The sequence below is a fragment of the Symphodus melops genome, assembly GCF_947650265.1.
Source record: "Symphodus melops genome assembly, chromosome: 7".
Taxonomy (NCBI): Eukaryota; Metazoa; Chordata; class Actinopteri; order Labriformes; family Labridae; genus Symphodus; species Symphodus melops.
This window is the reverse complement of record NC_136697.1, coordinates 3,466,454-3,483,899: the sequence shown is the minus strand read 5'-3', so window position 1 is coordinate 3,483,899 and position 17,446 is coordinate 3,466,454. Positions and strand designations below refer to the sequence as shown.

General features: G+C 40.9%; 1 protein-coding gene across 1 annotated transcript in view; it reads right to left on the bottom strand.

Moving 5' to 3' along the window:
- The window catches only part of LOC306827171 (uncharacterized protein), a 55,071-nt gene extending 46,259 nt beyond the window's left edge, over window positions 1–8,812 (bottom strand). Inside the window, exon 1 of the mRNA XM_079348840.1 lies at window positions 8,189–8,812. Within this exon, the coding sequence (XP_079204966.1) occupies window positions 8,189–8,459 (271 nt within the window). The 5' untranslated portion in view covers window positions 8,460–8,812. The remainder of the gene's footprint in view (window positions 1–8,188) is intronic.
- Between the last annotated feature and the right edge of the window lie 8,634 nt (window positions 8,813–17,446).

The window sequence follows — 17,446 nt, the reverse complement described above, 5'->3', positions numbered from 1 at the left end:
TACAGTGTGTTGTTACCACAGTATGTTGTTACTGCAGTGTGTTGTTACTACATTGTGTTGCTACTACATTGTGTTACTACAGTGTGTTGTTACTACAATGTGTTGTTCCTACATTGTGTTGTTCCTACAGTATGGTGTTACTACAGTTTGTTGTTACTACAGTGTGTTGTTACTACATTGTGTTGTTACTACAGTATGTTGTTACTACAGTATGTTGTTACTACAGTTTGTTGTTACTACAGTTTGTTGTTACTACAGTGTGTTGTTACTACAGAGGGTTGTTACAGCTGGTTGTTTAGTTGTATGAGTGTTTTGATATATACTTTCCTTTAAGAACACGTGAATCAAAAATCTGTCGGGGTCTCAAAAGTCCTGCAGTGGGAGGTCGTTCTCAAAGAGCTGTGCAGTGCCTGCAGGTTTTTTCAGTTCAGTAGATATTTGTTGGATGTTAAGCTTAACAGCTTCATTTTAATGGCTTTGAAGTGTCACAGCCACATATATTCTCCTGACCTCTGTGATGAGAAAAAACGAGCCCTTTTGATCACAAGTCCCAGAGACAGACTCTTTAAATTTAGAGGCAACAGTGTCTTAAATATAACTGCTGGTTTTCTGTGTATCACCATGCATTGTGAAGTATAAACACATTAAGCATTTATGTTTATGATCTGGATATATAATAATCCATACAATTATACCGTCCATTTTAATAATGTATAAGTGATAAAAACATGCAGGTATGCTATGTGGACTTTTCAGTCTTGTATGTCCGTTACAATCTTATGAAATTCTGTGTATAAAGCTCAGATAAATTTCTTTTCACATTTCTTTTGCTGCCTCCAGAGAAACATGAACTAAATCTGATGAGAAGAAATACAACCAGAGCTGGAAGAGGAGAATTACAGGTCAGCTTGAGCTGCTGCTGATGTTCATGGTGCTGTTAGACCAATTCATGCCTGGTGGCTCTGTGTGTGTGTGTGAATGTGTGTATGTGTGTGTGAATGTGTGTTTACAAACACTGACAGCCCAGCAGCTGGAAAGAGACGAGAAAGCTGTGGTAAATATTACTTCTGCTTGTTAAACAAACACGCACACAAACGCGACAGTGGTGTCTGCAGGTCTTATTGCAGGTCTCTGTAAAAAAGTTTTTAGCATTTGACAAAATCACAATATTATCATATTTTTGAGTTTGATCACATAGACTGGATAAAAAGATTTCACTTAAATTATTTTATTACACAAAGAGACAAACTCCAGTCATCAGAATCATTGATGGACGTTTGTAACAGAAGGCACGACTCCACAGTGGCAAAGTGATATCAGGCAGGACCATTTCAGTCCACTTCGATACAAAGAACAGTCACTCCAGGAAGTCGCTATGTTGAGGTCGCAACAATTCACTCAAATTCAACCAATCCCCGTGATCTCTGAGCGACCTTGTAATTTTGTCCAATCACCGCAACTTTTCTGCAAATTTGAACAATCAAAGTAGTTTTCCCCGCGACTTTCACCAATCAGAGTAATCCCCCCCCGAAAACAGCGAGCTACACGTCACAAAAGTTTAGTGACCACGGACCAAACTCACTTCCCTGTTTATATGCACTCAGGAGAGTGAGCATGAAGCGCTGCAGGTCCGTCCTGTCTCCATGACAACGGTTTGTTGAGAAAGTGCAGCTGTGTAGCTGACTCTGCTCCATCACTTTTTACTGCATGTTTAATATTTTTGATCATTTTTTAACCCAGCAGACACGGAGCACAGACGATCTGGGTATAAAATTGACATGAAAAAAAAATCAATTTTTGCTTCCTGCCGCAATTTAATTGCAATAAAACAGCTAAGAACATCGCAACATGCAATGCAATTTTTTTGAAAAAGCTGCCGCGAATTCAGGCATTTTAGGCCACAACAATCCCCCCAAAAATCTGCGAAATCCTGGAGGGACTGAAAGAAGTAAATCTCAAAAGAAAATAAATCCAGAGGAGCAGGCAAAAGCAATGTCAAGAAAAAGACAAGTCAAACACTGGTGGAGTCACTAACATGGAGGATACAACATTAGGGAGGGAGCATGGAGGATTAAATACACAGACAGTCAGAAGATACCGAGGTGCAGCTGGGTTCAATCAGGGCAGGGCCGACACACAATGTGGCAAACACGAGGAGCAGGATCTAGAAGACAAAGACAAGGGAATGAAACAGGAAATGACAAAACACAACTCATGTGCCACCCCACTCTCTTGCCTGTTTTTTTTTTTAGTGAATTCACCTTTTTCTAAAAAGTCCTTCAGGTTGAAGATGTTCAGAAACTCTAATGTATTTATCTGTAGACAAGAAAAACTGAGTTCAAGACTTGTAATGTCACAATGTTCGCCGGTTTCTCCTCTGTTTGGCGTCATGGTGTGGCTCTGTCACTTTTGTTTAAATGACATTAGTGCAAAAGCAGACGTAGCCAAACAAGTGCTTCTGCTATCTTGATGTGAAGCCTTAATGGAAAACTTTCTATTAGAGATGTCGATTTTTAAAGCACACTACATGTCGACTAGGTCAACAGATGAGGATCTTGTGTTAAATGCTACGGTGATAAACATCGTCTTAAAACTTACCGCACAACTCCTCCTCAGTGATTTGTTGACTTCACCTACGTTTGAAGAGATGCCATTGTTCTGACATAACATTTGAACAACCACCTTTAATTTACCAACTCTATGATTTCAGTTCACAGCCAAAGCTTTCACGGCTCCTTCTCCTCCCGTCTTTTACCTGCTGTCTTTGACGCTGTGGTTTGCCTCTGACTGCTGGGTCTCTAATGTTTACCAGGATTACATGGTCTTTCCACATCTCTGGGTCTCAGGTGAACTCTATCAACACACATCTTATTTAAACTTCACTCCGTTAGGAAAGCATATAAAAAAATCAGTCTTTCAATCTTTTATTTCCTCCTTGCCCTTTGTCCAAAAGCTCTCTCTGCAGAGCACCCTCAGCTTCATCACTTCTTATTCTTAACGTTATTATTAACTCCCTAATATACTTTGTCTATTTCATAAAAAGAAAAAAGGTTTTGTTCATTCTGTCTTTACAACAGCAACCATCTCCGAGATATAAAAACCTGGTTTGCCCAGCAGTACCTTTTGGCCTTTAAACTGGTCTCAAATAACTTAGGTCACCTGTCCACGTACATTAAGCCCTCTGCTAACGTCCTTGGTTTAGTTTTGACAGAGCCTTTTTTAAGGTTTATTTTGGGCCTTGTTTTGCCTTAAGTTAGAGAGAGGACAGTGGAGAGAGTCCACCTGGAGGACTATAGCCTACATGAGGCGAAAGCACTAAGAACCAGGCTTTCGACGCCTCCATTGACAGTGTGTTTACATTTGACCACCAGGTTAAAGCTGCAATGAACAATCAGCCTGTCTCTCTATACCTCCAATTCATTTGATTGATTTTAAGATCGACCAGTTCATCAATCAATAAAAATCCACCAGACTCCTCGTTTCTTCAGAAATGACCCTTTTTGCTGTCTCGTGTCGTGGAACAGCCTTCCTGATGATCAGAACTGCCCCCTATGTTGACTCTTTACAGTCTCTCTTTCACGTGGGGCGCCAGGAGCCTGGATGTTAGAGCGCGGGCCCTCTGGGCTGCTGCATGTCCTTCATCTCTCTCTCTCTCTCTCTCTCTCTCTCTCTCTCTCTCTCTCTCTCTCACCCTGAGGGCAAAAATAAATAATAAAGACACTTTACATCGCTGTTTCCATCATGTACACCTGCACTGGAGATTCTCCTGACCTGGCTGCTCACATCACGCTTCTCACAGCAGGAGACTATCTCTGTCAGACGGGGGGCAACAGCAACAGAGTCCGCTAAACAAAACAATAATGAGAATGTGTACCTTTATGTCAGTGTAACGTGGAGTTCAACAGAATCAAAAGAGAGCAAAGAAGAACATAACATGATACAGCTGTTAGTTAACGTGCACGGAGATCGTAGCTGTCGTGAGATCGTAGCGGTCGTGCGCAGACTCTCTAAAGTATTTAAACACCACTCCCTCTCTCAGTCGCTCAAGGTGAATTCTTCAGAGAACATCCTTTTGTGTCTGAGGGTGTATTCACACCAGAAAAGTCCTTCAGTCCGCTTTCTTTGGTTCGGACCAAATCTTCTTTTTTGGTTTGGTGCGGTTTGTTTTCACATTGCACTTTTCGCAAGAGGTCCAGAATTCATAAACAAAACCACATGTGTGCGAAGATCAATTATTGGATAAAAAGGTTTAGGGCGGGATAAAGCTGTAATCACAAGATGAAAGTAAACAATCATGGAGAACTTGCGTGCTGCACTCGCTGTCCTGGTATTAAACATATTAGCAACAATTTCATCCATTTAGTACAGGTACGAAAATATGTAATTGTGTAAAAAATGTAAATCTATGTGTGGGCAATCAACCGGTGCTATGATGAATGTGGCCGAGGTTATAAATGAAGTATGTGGCGCAGGGGAAAGGAGGAGTATCAGACTGCTGCTGTTCTGTTCATAGTCTGTGTGATTTAAATGTTTTGGATAATAAAGGAACAGAGCGATGAAACACTAGTCAAAGTGTCTGAAAGATAGACTAAAGATTACCTCCACGTCTTATATCAAAGAAGTAGGCAAACAAACAAGAACACTGTGCTGCTAACCAAACAGTTATTTCCCTTAATGCGCGAGGCTACGGGAGCCTGTTATGTCCAAAAAGCCGTACGATTTTTAGAGCTGGGTCGGACTGAGGTCTGGTTGCTTTCACACCTCAAACGAACCGTACCAGGGTTCGTTTGGAAGCGAACCGAGACCACCTCTTCGGCTGGGTCTCGGTCCGGCTGTTTGGTGCGCACCAGAGTTCGATGGTTTGTATTCACACCGACTCAAAAGGTCCGCACCAGGGTTTGAGTTCGTTTCAAGCGAACCAACCAAGTTAGGTGTGAATACACCATGAGTGTTTGAATCCCCTGGTCCTGTAGGTGGTGCTTTCTAACTCTCTGTGGTTTTATCAACGCATGGTTTGATATCTTCTAATTTGACACATTGTTCAGCACTCTGGTCAGCTGCTGCTGTTTTTAAATGAGCTTTAAAAATAAACTTGACTTGAGTCGACTTGATGTATTCACAGTTACAACCCGCATGATGTGATTAATTATCACCAATATGTTGTTCGTTCAATTTTCTTCCAAATGACTTCTGAACAAGTGTGAATATTAATGAGTGGATGAAGAAAGCGTGCTTCATTATCTGACATCATTAGAACCGATCTATGTCCTGGAGGACTTTATGTGTTTCAGTAACGTGACGCTCTGGGACAAAAAGTATTTCTTAATATAGACTTCTATCAGCAGAAAGGAACGTCCCTGACAACGTCTCGTCCCCTCTTGCTGTTGCATGAACCGAATGGAAATAATGAGCTCTTTTCCCCAGAACAGAGGAGCCGAGCTGACTGGAGCACAGATACTTTTTGACTTGGTCAGAGACCTTTTTATCCTTCATCACCGAGAAGAGCCATAATGATGATGATGATGATGATGATGGCTCGCTGACCTTCATACCCAGGCAGCAGAGGCGGGGAGCTTTTGACCCCAAACAGAGAAAATGACAAAAGTTTTATCATCACTGGAAGCGTAGCTCTCTGAAAAACCCAACAATCCTCTAGATTATTGAAGGAAGCATCCGATTTGTCGAAGACGTCGGCTCCTTTAAGCTACAGAGATGTGATTTTATCAAACTTTTTTTTGATGGAAACAACAAAAGTAATGGGACTGCAGATTGTAATGACAGCTGTCCTGGTTTACTAAATAAAAGTCTGTTCAATTAAACCCACTCAGTGAAGGCACCAGGCAGATTAAAGTTGTCGTGAAGTGCGGGCTTCATGAATTGGGCCCAAAACGACGCCAGTCACTCATTTAAAAATTTCATTCAAAATAATAAAATAAAAATAACAGAGTGCGAACCAGAATTTCACCTGGTTCACCTGGTCACAATACCTGATTTTTCATTAATTTAACCCTGTAGTTCCCCAGTGTCAGGATGAATTACCAACCTCCAGTAGATCTGCAGACAACACCTACGACCTTCATGATAGTGAGGCGACGATGATTTGATGACGACAGTGATGATATTTAGGATTTTATTAATGCTGATTAGAATTCTCTGTGAGAGTTGAGAATGATGACGATGTCTTTAAATAAACACCCATGCTTTACCTCTGGTCACTCCCTGTGTGTGTGTGTGTGTGTGTGTGTGTGTGTGTGTGAGTGTGTGCGTGTGTGTGTGTGTGTGTGTGTCCGATCTGCCTTGAAGCTGTTTCCTTATATTGTTCTTACTCTCCGATGTGGATGAAAGCCTGATAAACGAAATGTGGAACTTTATTTATAACTCCATTAATCGCCCTACATTTAAATCTTAGTGTGTTCACATGTGAGTCAGACATGCAGCCTCATTACACAGTGTTTACAGATATGTCCTCAGAAGGAGGTTAATGTGTTTTCACACGCACGCACACACACACACACACACACACACACACACACACACACACACTCACTCACTGCTGTGGGCTCTATGACTCACTGAAGCACGTGTGGGAACTGTATTATTAAAATGAGGGCAGAAAGCTCTGTGTTCCTGTAGCCAGAGATCACATGACCTTCAGAGGAAACAACGCGCTCATGTTGTGAAGACAGAAAGTCGTTTAAAGATGAGGGGACAGCCGCTGTAGATGTTCATAGGAGGAAGGACTTGGAGGCTGTTTGCAGTTTTGAATATTTGAATGATCACTTCAGCTTTTGTTACGGTGTCATAATATAATGTTCTGCTCACCCTGTAACCACCTGAAACAATCATGACCATCCCATGAGATCCACTGTTCACGACTGTGAAGTGTCGTCTCCTCCCAGGCAAGCTGTACACTAAAACCAGCGCTCGCTGCCTTCAGGCTGCCAGAGTCAGCTGTCTCTGATTCATTAAGCTGCCTGACCTTTTAGGCTCTGACAACTGTCTCCTCCAAATCTTACATCACAGTGTGTGTTCAGCACCTCCACACCAAAGAGCATATGAAATAACAGATTTTCATTTTTACTCTTTTAGTCCCTCCCCAGTAAAGTTTTTATATTCAACACCTAAAGAAATGTAGTCTCTCATTGTTTTCATTAGGATGGAGGTTTTTAACAAGTTGTATAAATTTACGAACAGACAGAATCCTTGTTGCTATGGTTACTGACTTAAGATAAAGGCTGATTACAGGGGTTACAACAGAACTACTTCAAAGAGGTTCCCTGTCAGGACGTACACTCACAGCAGCCAATCAGAGTCCAGAGTTCATGCAGACCGTGCAATGAAATAAGACATCTCGAGTGTATCAGAGCAGCGAGGTCAGAGGTCACAGAGTGTCAGTAAATGCCAGTGAAGTAGAGAGTGCCTGCTGCTGACTAACAGTCTGACATGATCACAGTTCATGCATGATCACAAACTGGAGAACGTTAAATCACTGCATCTTTTCACATAAAGAAGAAGAATGATTAAATGTTAATTTGTGTTAGTCAGAGATTGTGTCATACTTGAGTTTGATGAATATACGCCTGAAATAAAATGCACTCTGTAAAAAAAGTAAAATGTTTAAATGCCACCAAGCTTCATTACTTTAAATGTCACATTGCTATCGCTGCCACGATAAATTAATCACGTTATGTTGCACCGACATTAAGTTTGAGCAGAGGAGGACAAACCATTCCCATAGCAACAACATTTCCCCCGTGTCTCTGCCAAAAAGGTTTGAAGATTTCATTGTACGACATTATTCACAGCATCTTCTCCCATTTCTGCCACACTTCATGACTCCACCGTCAGCAGATTCATCAACAGAGATATCCAAACATCACACGAAACACAAAACAGGCTGAGTAGCATTTCACTGCTCAGATCATTGTGACTGTTTTTTTCTGACCTAGTCATTCTTTTTTTTTTAAATCAAGTAAATCACAACAAGCACAGCAGGTTGTTAATTCTGGAAGAAACCTGGAGCATCCACAGATTAACAAAACTACTGAACTCCTAATGCTGGAAATGTGGAGTTGGGACTGTTGCACAGATACCTGCTAACATGATGGCTGAGTTAAAGTCCAGGACTTGAGTCCTCTAACAAAGTGTTCGCTTGGTTTCTTTGACAACCTGGAGAAAGGCTGCTTACCTTTGCTGGGGTCATTTCCTGTATACTCAGTACCGTCCTGCAGAGCTGCAGCTTGTGTCCGTCCATTAGATCCTTGCCTCAATCCAGCAGAGGAAGTCTGGCTCTGGGCTGGTGAGACTCTCTGGACTAAGTTCCCCTCACTGCCTGCCCTCATCAGCCTCTCTCCGATACGGAGCATGCATGAGCGATTCCCCTGCAGCTCCTTTCTCACGCCGGTGCTCGCAGAACCGGCTGATCCGGGTCGCCCCAGACGAGGAGAGGACTTGGACATCTTCCCTGCTGGGCACGACAGAGAGAGCGCTGCTTAGAGGGTCCAGGGTTAGTCCAGATCCCTATTCAATAATTTAGCAGTGCTTGCCTCGTCTTAGCTTGTCCCTTTACCCCCCCTGCTGCTTCTTTCTGTCTCTCTTGCCTTTGGACCTCCGTCTGCATCCCTATCGTCCGTGAAGCAGTCGACTTTCCCCCGTGTAAGCAGCGGTGATCACTGCTCATGGAGCGTGAAGCCGGTTCACTCTTCCTTCATCTTTCTGCTGCTGTCTTCCTGTGAGCCGTGTACTCCCTCTGAGCCTGAACTCCTCTGGGAGAGCTCTTTCTCCCTGCACACACTCCTCTTTCTCTCTGACATCTCCTTCTCCTCTCCCTCTCTTCCTCTCGCTGTGACACACATCTTCTCCTTTTTGTGTCCTTCTGTTGCTCTTGTCTCCGCTGTGTTTGCTGTTCACATGACGCTGCTGTCAGTTTCGCTAATCTGTGTTGATGTCTAAATCCTCAAGTTAAACTAAGACTGTCATCTTCTTTCCCTTCATGTTTTTATGCTTCCTTTCAAGAATCTTCTCTCAAAGTTCAAGCGGCTCTTTATTCATCAGCGTTCATCGGCTGCTGAATCACTCTGAAACCAAATTTAAAGAGTTGACATGGAGGCATCCAAATCCACAACTACAGATCTCTAGTTGTTCACTCTTTGATTCTAGATTTTGTCTTTTCTCTGTGTGTGTGTGTGTGTGTGTGTGTGTGTGTGTGTGTGTGTGTGTGTGTGTGTGCATATAGAGCGTGTGCGCTCAAGGAAGCGTCATTAGTCTTCTCCTTTTCAACGTTTGACAATAACTAATCCTCTTTTATTTTCTTTCAACCAGGCTGTAAACATGTTCATGTCTGCTGAAAGATCTGGCTTTTTTGAATGTTGTGTGTATGTGACTTCCTGTGCGTCTGCAGCCCGCCTCTGGTGGACATTTTACACTTAAACTTTGGCTTCATTTTTCAAGACTTTGGGTTGACGCTTGTTCAAAACACAGCAGAAAAGAAAAGTCATTTTATTGCAATAGAAAAGATTCATTAAGTTTAAAGCAGAGACTGAGACTTGGGCATTGTGTGCTGAGAAGTGGACTCGCTCTGATAGGAAAAAACCCTGATGGGACAATGTGAGTGTGCGAAACATCCTCACCCAGTGCACAAGCGACACTCTCCAAGGGAAGAAAGTGTTCAGAGATCTGAGATCAGTTGGCCTTCACTACAGTTTGTTAAATCCAGATAACTGGAATAAGATGAAGACACTGCTGGAATATCTGCATATGCTCCGGTTTGTTTAGCCTCCGAAGACCCAAGCTCTTGTTTGGTAAGCATTTTTAATTTCTCTATTTGGGCTTATTGGAACCTGATAAGTATAAAAACTAAGCGTTATCTGTTAACATGATGTCCACATACGGGGACGCTCGGCCTGAATTTCCATAGAACACAATAAAGTCACCATTGTGTAATTAAGTGCAAAACTCTTTATTTCCAGCCTGAACACAGAAGTGTCCTTCATAACTGCACACACATACGAACATGTTTAACATGTTTTGAACATCATAGTTATTTATTATTTATTAGATATTACACGCCTGTAACAAAGGATGAAACAGTTTGCATTGCCATTGAAAAACTTTTATATAAACTGTTATAAAACTGTTATTTCAATTTCTGAACATGGCTATGGTTACATATGGTTACATGTCCAAAAGCCTTGTTATTTACTCCTACAACTACAACGTCAAACTAAGAATGCACCTTTATTTCTGTGGGAGCATGTTCACATGTGTGAAAGGTTGTGTAACAGTTGCGATCTGCTTGCAAGCACAGGAACACCTTGCATGTGACACACGTTGTCGCTCTGCAGCGTGCTGCGTTCTTCAGATTGACCACCTCTGGAAGATGTGCATTAGCCCTCCTGCAGACTGAGACATGGGGCACTGCCATCACTGTACTCTCTTCCCTTGTTCTGAAGGGTCTGCATCGTCTTCTGGCACACTTTGTCACGCTGGGCTAAGAAGAAGTCTTAGCCACTTCCATACGAGACTAAAGGAACTGCATGATGCTCTTCTTTGGTGTAGCACATACAGTGAGGTCTTTTTGGTAGCCAGCTGTTGGCTAAAGCCAGATCTGTGAAGTGCATTAGCATCCACAGTGTCCACTTTTTAGTACGGACGCTTATGTGATAATAGCTCATCATCCTGTCGACCAATTCAACCCCAGCCATCTTTGAGTTGTACTCACTATCGCGAGATAGTCACATATCGTTTCAGCTTCTTGTCCCATTGCTAGCAGGTGTCCTCTGGCTGTGTAGCATGAACAACAGAAACCATAAATACAGGTTTATTGTCATACCACTTTATACACACATTTCCATCCCCATTGGTAACTTGTGCTGAGGTACCTCTTCCCGCCTTTTTCATTGTTTTGTCATTTGGTAGCTTTTGAACTGCTGCAGCAACTCGATTCTTCATCCTTCGTTCCACACCTTCGATGGTTGTGAAGAACCGATCGCAGTACACTTTTGTACCTGGATGCAGAGTTTGACACAGACAATCAATGACCAAGCTTCCCGAACCCAGACCCTCTGGTTCTTCCACCTGCTCAAGCAGTGCATTTGCACCTTGATACACATCGAAGTCCAGCACAATGCCATCTGCTGTTGCACAAACTAAGTTCTTCATTCCAACTGGGTTTGGCTTCATTGGCAGATATTGTCGACATGAACAGTCTCCTGTAAATGGAATCATCTGCTCATCAATAGATACGCATTCGGGCCGAGCCTGAGACCTGCAGCCTATCAGAATGCGATCCAGAAAAGGCCTCACCTTCCAGAATTTGTCACATTCCCTCAGGTCTTGGGGAACGTCATCATCAATGACCACTTTTAGTGATCGCTTCAGTCTAAAACATCTGTCACGTGTAAATCTTTCAGTGATGGCAGGGAATTGTAAGTACATCCTGATTTGTGGGAAAACAGGGAAACAGGACATCAAAATACAAGTACCAAAGAAAAAATGATACATTGCATCAACAGATGTGAGTATGTGTGTTGTATTTTCCCACTTCTGGCCAGTGACATTGCATTAGAGCAATCTGCAATCATGTTAATCTAATCTTTATCAATGTACTGTTCTACATAGTCCAGTGGGGTCCAGACCTCTCTGTCGTGCTCGGTTTCATCCTCATATTCAAACTGGGCTATGTTTAGCGTCAATGGAGTAGCCCTCCAGTGCACTCCACGTCCTTCCTTGGACTGTCCTTGATGGCTTGGTCCTGGTGTTGGCTCTTTGAGCCATTAGCCTCAACCTGCCAAGTATGACGGCGACGTCTGGGAGCGCATGATCTGACAACATCAGGGTCTGAACGATAACCATCCTTTCCCCCACGGAGACGTTTACGTCCCCTGCTGGGCTTAGTGGGCTGTGGTAGGAGGTCCTCATCCCCTCTACTGTCCACCTCACTGCTGCTTGGCTTCTGTGGTGGTTGATAATCGGCATCTCCAACGGGATCATCGATGTTTGACAAATCTTCCACCTCTGAGTTGTCTCCAACAATTGCCCCCAGTATCCGCTCTGCCCTTGACCGTGAATTACGCTCTGGAAATAAAATAATGAGAAAAATCAAATAAATATCCATCTATATTTATTTATTAGTCATGCTGTGTCTGTTTGTACTGTTGTAAATTATTGTTTGCTACAAAAATCTTCCCTAACTACACTTTCACACTCGTAGTTCTTGGTTTTAGTTCCTTCGTTGGAAAAGGGGCTTAAGTTTCCATTTTAAATGCACATAGAGTATCTGGTAGTCGATCCGGTCAGAGTTTCACAAACGGTGGTCAAATCCTGACACGGCAGCTATGGATAAATTTAAGAAGAAATCTTCTGCTGCATGTAGTCTTTGCTTTTTCTACTTATTTCTAAATAACTTAGATGAATTATTTTTGCTAACATATTAACATTTTAAACTAAACTAAGAAATATGCTCTCAAAATAAAATATTATCAATATAAATCTATCTATATTTATTTAAAAAAAAACATGCTTTATCTGTTTGTACTGTTGTAAATTACTGTTGTAATTATTTTCCAAAACTACATTTTCATACTCGTTAGCATTTTTGCTCACATATTAACATTTTAAACTAAACTAAGAAATATGCTCTCAAAATAAAATATTATCAATATAAATCTATCTATATTTTTTTTTTAAAAACATGCTGTACCTGTTTGTACTTTTGTAAATTATTTTTTACCAAAATCTTCCCAAACTACATTTTCATACTGATTAGCATGATTTGCTAACATATTAACATTTTCAACAGAATTTAGTCCCTCTGTCCATATACGTTGACATCATGTTTATCGGCACATTAGATTTTTCACACATTTGTATAAGAATCATCCATGAAATTTGATTGGATTTTTTACCTGGTCGACGTTTTGGTCGGGAGTGGACATCTGAACTTTCCTGTGTGTTCCTAGCCATCTTCAATTCAACATGTAGTGTTTTTACTCTTCTGACACCACTAGATGGCACTGTAAGAGTCCATGATTGTGGACATCAGGTCTCTGCTAAGCCGTATTAAGTATTATGTTATAGACATCAAAATGTGATGTCCACGCATGTGGACGCAGGGTCTTAGCAAGAAGACTTGGACATTACTTTTTGTCCACTAAATATCTGTGATTTCATCAGATGTGTTTTGTGTTCTAATGTTGTTAATTAAATATATATAGACAAAGTAAAAGGCTGCCATGTGTTCTAAGCAGCACAAATAGCAGAACTGGAAGTCTTTTAACATTTGCCTGTTCAAACAGCGAGGAGGTCTGGGCAAAGGTCACTGTGGGTGCTGGCTGTCATAAATGATGACGTGCGTCTCTCCAGATGATAACAACACACAACACAAACCTGATTGTTCTGATAACAGGGATGAGCATTTACAAACATGATTGTTGTTAGTTTTTGATGACATTGATGAAACAAAATGGCGAGTTAATCTATTCAAGATAAATGATAATATGAAGGTGATGCAGAAATGCTCATGAAAATGGTCAGGAATGTTAATTTATGCACAAATTCGCATCTCTCTCTCCATTTATATAAGAGACCTATTGTGAATTGGGTCGCGATGGTTTGTCATTTTCAAAAATCGAGGTAAACAGAAAAAGTTTGGGAAACACTGTTGTAAATCACAGGTCAGAGTTACATGCATGTTCTCACAGTAATTTCCTTCCCACACGAAACCAAAGTTACAAAAAACTACCCTGGACTATTTAACTTCCGGTGGTTTCTGTATTGTCAAGATATGGCATACAGACCGACCCAGGCATACATTGCAGACTCCGTAGAGCTATACGATGTATCATCAGTCTGAAGCCCATGAGCAGCACCGCCGAGAGGGGATTCGTCAGCTAGAGAGTCAGCGTGGCTCACTAGTCACCAAGTGCCTGCATGGGAATGCCCCATGTAATCAACTCTACAAACAGAACTTTCACCGCACATCCTGAGTGGGGAGATGAGTCTTGAGCATGGGCTGTTGAGGACACCCCCGGTTTACGGTTGGGTCTTAACCTCTACTTCCTGTCTTCTGTCTGGGGAAGTCTGGTACGGCTGACGAAATGGGGCTATTTCCTCCCCCACCCTGTATAATACAGAGAAAGAAGAAACATTAAAGACAGCTTGAAAACCCTACCAAAAGATAAATACATGGTGAGGAAACCTTTAAGAACAGTTCATGGAATCAATACAAACCGTAATAATTGATTATGCTCATCATGTTCTCCGATTCAATGACCTGGATTACCCTGATAACTTCAATAACATCAGTGAGATGGTCCTCCGAAATCTCTTCACCCTGATTCTGAGTCTCTGCAACACTATTTGGTATGTATTAGAAATATACAGACTTTAAAGAACTAATGTTATGTGTAAATGTAAAATAATAGCACGATCCTATGTGGCTAACTGTGTACGTGTGTGTATGTGTGTGTGTGTGTGTGTGTGTGTGTGTGTGTGTGTGTGTGTGTTTGTGTATGTGGAGGTGCACCCAGAGTTCACCGATGTCACCTTCATGTCGCCTCAAGGCCAAGGCCTAACGCATCCTCACTTACCTAACACTTCTCAATACAAAGGTAATGTGCAAATATGATCGATAAAGATGTTCATTAAGTTATTTCAAAAATAAAATACATAACATTTAAGAAGGAAAAGCAGTGTCATTAATGTTTCCTCTGTAAATGAAGAACAGCAGGTCATAGTCTTTGGGTTTGCTCTTTCTTTAAATCTAAAACATTTAAATTCACTGACCTGGTTCGTTTTCAAACAGCACAAATCATGTACAAAGCACCAAACAATCTACTTCCTGAAAATATTATTATCATTTTATTTATTTTTGAGCAGAGATGGAGGGTTAAAACACCAACCAACGAACATTGTTAAAAAGTGTTTGTGTGTCTGTGGATGAGTTTGGGTATAGAGCTCAAACAATGTTCAAACATGACCCCTCTTTAAAAAGAGGCACAAACACATTGTTTTCAAGAGGTACAGGGAGGAAAGAGGGACTTTAACAATCAGCTGTTTTCATTAATTATTTACATTTGTTTAATTACTCTATTTATTTATTATTTTATATCTGTAAACATGTATACAGGAGTGTTAATTAAGAGGAGAAGGGGTCGGTTTAAATAAGCTTATGCTTCATCCTGCTCCTTTTCAGACATGTTGGGTTGATATAGATAATATTGATTTGTTTATTTTTGTTGATTTGTCGTTTGTTTGTTTTTCAGTTTACTTCATTGTGCTACAACACGTTTAAAATACATTTGTGAATTAGAATCATTATATGGTTTATATGAATTTCAACTTCTATAAACAGCAGTTTAATTAAAACACATAATAAAACATCTTCTACCTTTTTAAGATGAACAAACAGGACTCTCTTTCTCAGACATCCTGATGTTTGTAACAGGACTGAACTCTCTGCCTCCATCCAGCCTTCACCCTGGACCAAAGCTGATCCTCCAGAGGACGTTGTGTTTATGTGGGAGAACCTGAGAAACACCACTGAAATACCTGTTTCCAAAATGTACAGTGACTTTATCATACTCAGCAGGTTTTGGCCTGCACTGACTTTTAGGATTGTAACATAAAACAAATACTATCAATGAACGGTGTACTAATTCAAGTTTGTTTTTTTCTTTCTTACATTTTTATTTATTTATTTGTATATCTGTACTATTAGGATGCATATTAAAACATGGAAGATAAAGTGCAATCAAAGTTGATCTGTTACAAAGTTTAGATTTATATTTGAATGATCTGGCCGTTATTCATCTTTGATGACTCTTGCTGCATTGCAGCTCTGTGATTGGTTTAGAAAGCAATGTGATTGTTTTTCATTATTTTGATTTCTATTTACACACACACACACATACACACACACACACACACACACACACACATAAAAATGGATTTATATATTGCACACATGAATGTAAACACACATTCATACAACTCCAGAGAAACTAGAATGGTGACACATTTCTAATAATTAAGATCAATTAGAAAACAGCTTACACAAGTGTGAATGCAGACACGTTTCAGTGCAGACACACACACACACACACACACACACACACACACACACACACTCCATTAGCCCCCCAAATAAAAAACAATTAGCCCAGTTTAAAGTGTGTGTGAAAGGTCATGACAGGGTCAACTCCATTAGACCCCATTAAATACATATCACAATGACAAAACCATAAATCCAAGTCATTAATCAGGGTCATTAATCACTCCATTTCAGTGATTAGGGTAACCCTAACCCTTCACTCCTGGCATGTCTGTGTAGCATCCTCTCCACGCTCCTTCTTCAGGACATAAAAACAACTCCAACCAAAAGTTTCTCTGGAACAGATGACCTCCGCTGCCTTTAACCTCCAGTTGGATGTGTATGAATAGGATCAGTTACCACAGACAGGCAGACTGACTACATACAGTAAATCCTTCAGATTGTTACAGTTGAGAGTTTTACAACATCGTGTTGGGAAGCTCGTCCAAGCCACGGACGTCTCCGGTGACTCTTTTTTACATGAAACTGAGACAAAGAAACAACCAACAGACCCTTTTAAGTCAGGCATGAACGACCTTTGACATGAAGGCATCAGCTGACCAGGAGCAGGACAGAAGACCTCCTATCTGTGAATCAACACTGACAAACACTGTAAAATCTCTCAATATGAACCGTGTGTTTGCACCTGGAACTCTTCAAGATGCCACTTTTAGTCTTTTCAAAATAAAACACTGAAACACTTTAGTTTGTGTAACAAATAAATTTAATTTCAGGTTTTCATATCTCTGTTTGTCAGGTTAAAAGTGACAGTTGATACGATTGATGCTTTCATACTATTGATTCATGATGCATTTCCTCAGATTAATTGATTAACAGTGTACTTTGAATTAGAGATTTAAAAAGAATATTTTCCTGATTGTTCAGAGATGACTCTCACTCTAAACTCAGAGTGCTCATATTTAGTTAAATATGGTGACATCATAAAGCGTTTTATTTACTTATATTCTTCTTTGAGTTTAGTTCTAAGTAATTCATCTCTTGTGTTGTTGGATCCTTGTCTGACTCTGGGCGGAGCAAAGCCCCCGTCTGCCTGCTACAAAGGATGAGATAAGAGGAGTTGAGGTTTTTGTTGAGGTCTGTTGCGTCTTGTTTGAGTCTTTTATTTTCATCATTTTGATTCTCCAGAAAGTGATCTGCTGGTCTGATCACTTCTCTCAAAATATCAGTCTTTTTGTGTTTTTAGTTTGAAGCCACACGTAACTTCACACCTTTTTTTAAAAATTGTTTTCTTTTATCATTTTTTCCTGAGTCGATCTAACTTGGTTTGACCATCGATCTCTCACATCGTCTGTGCAGAACGCTCTGGACTTTCAGCTCTGAGAGATGCTGGTCTGC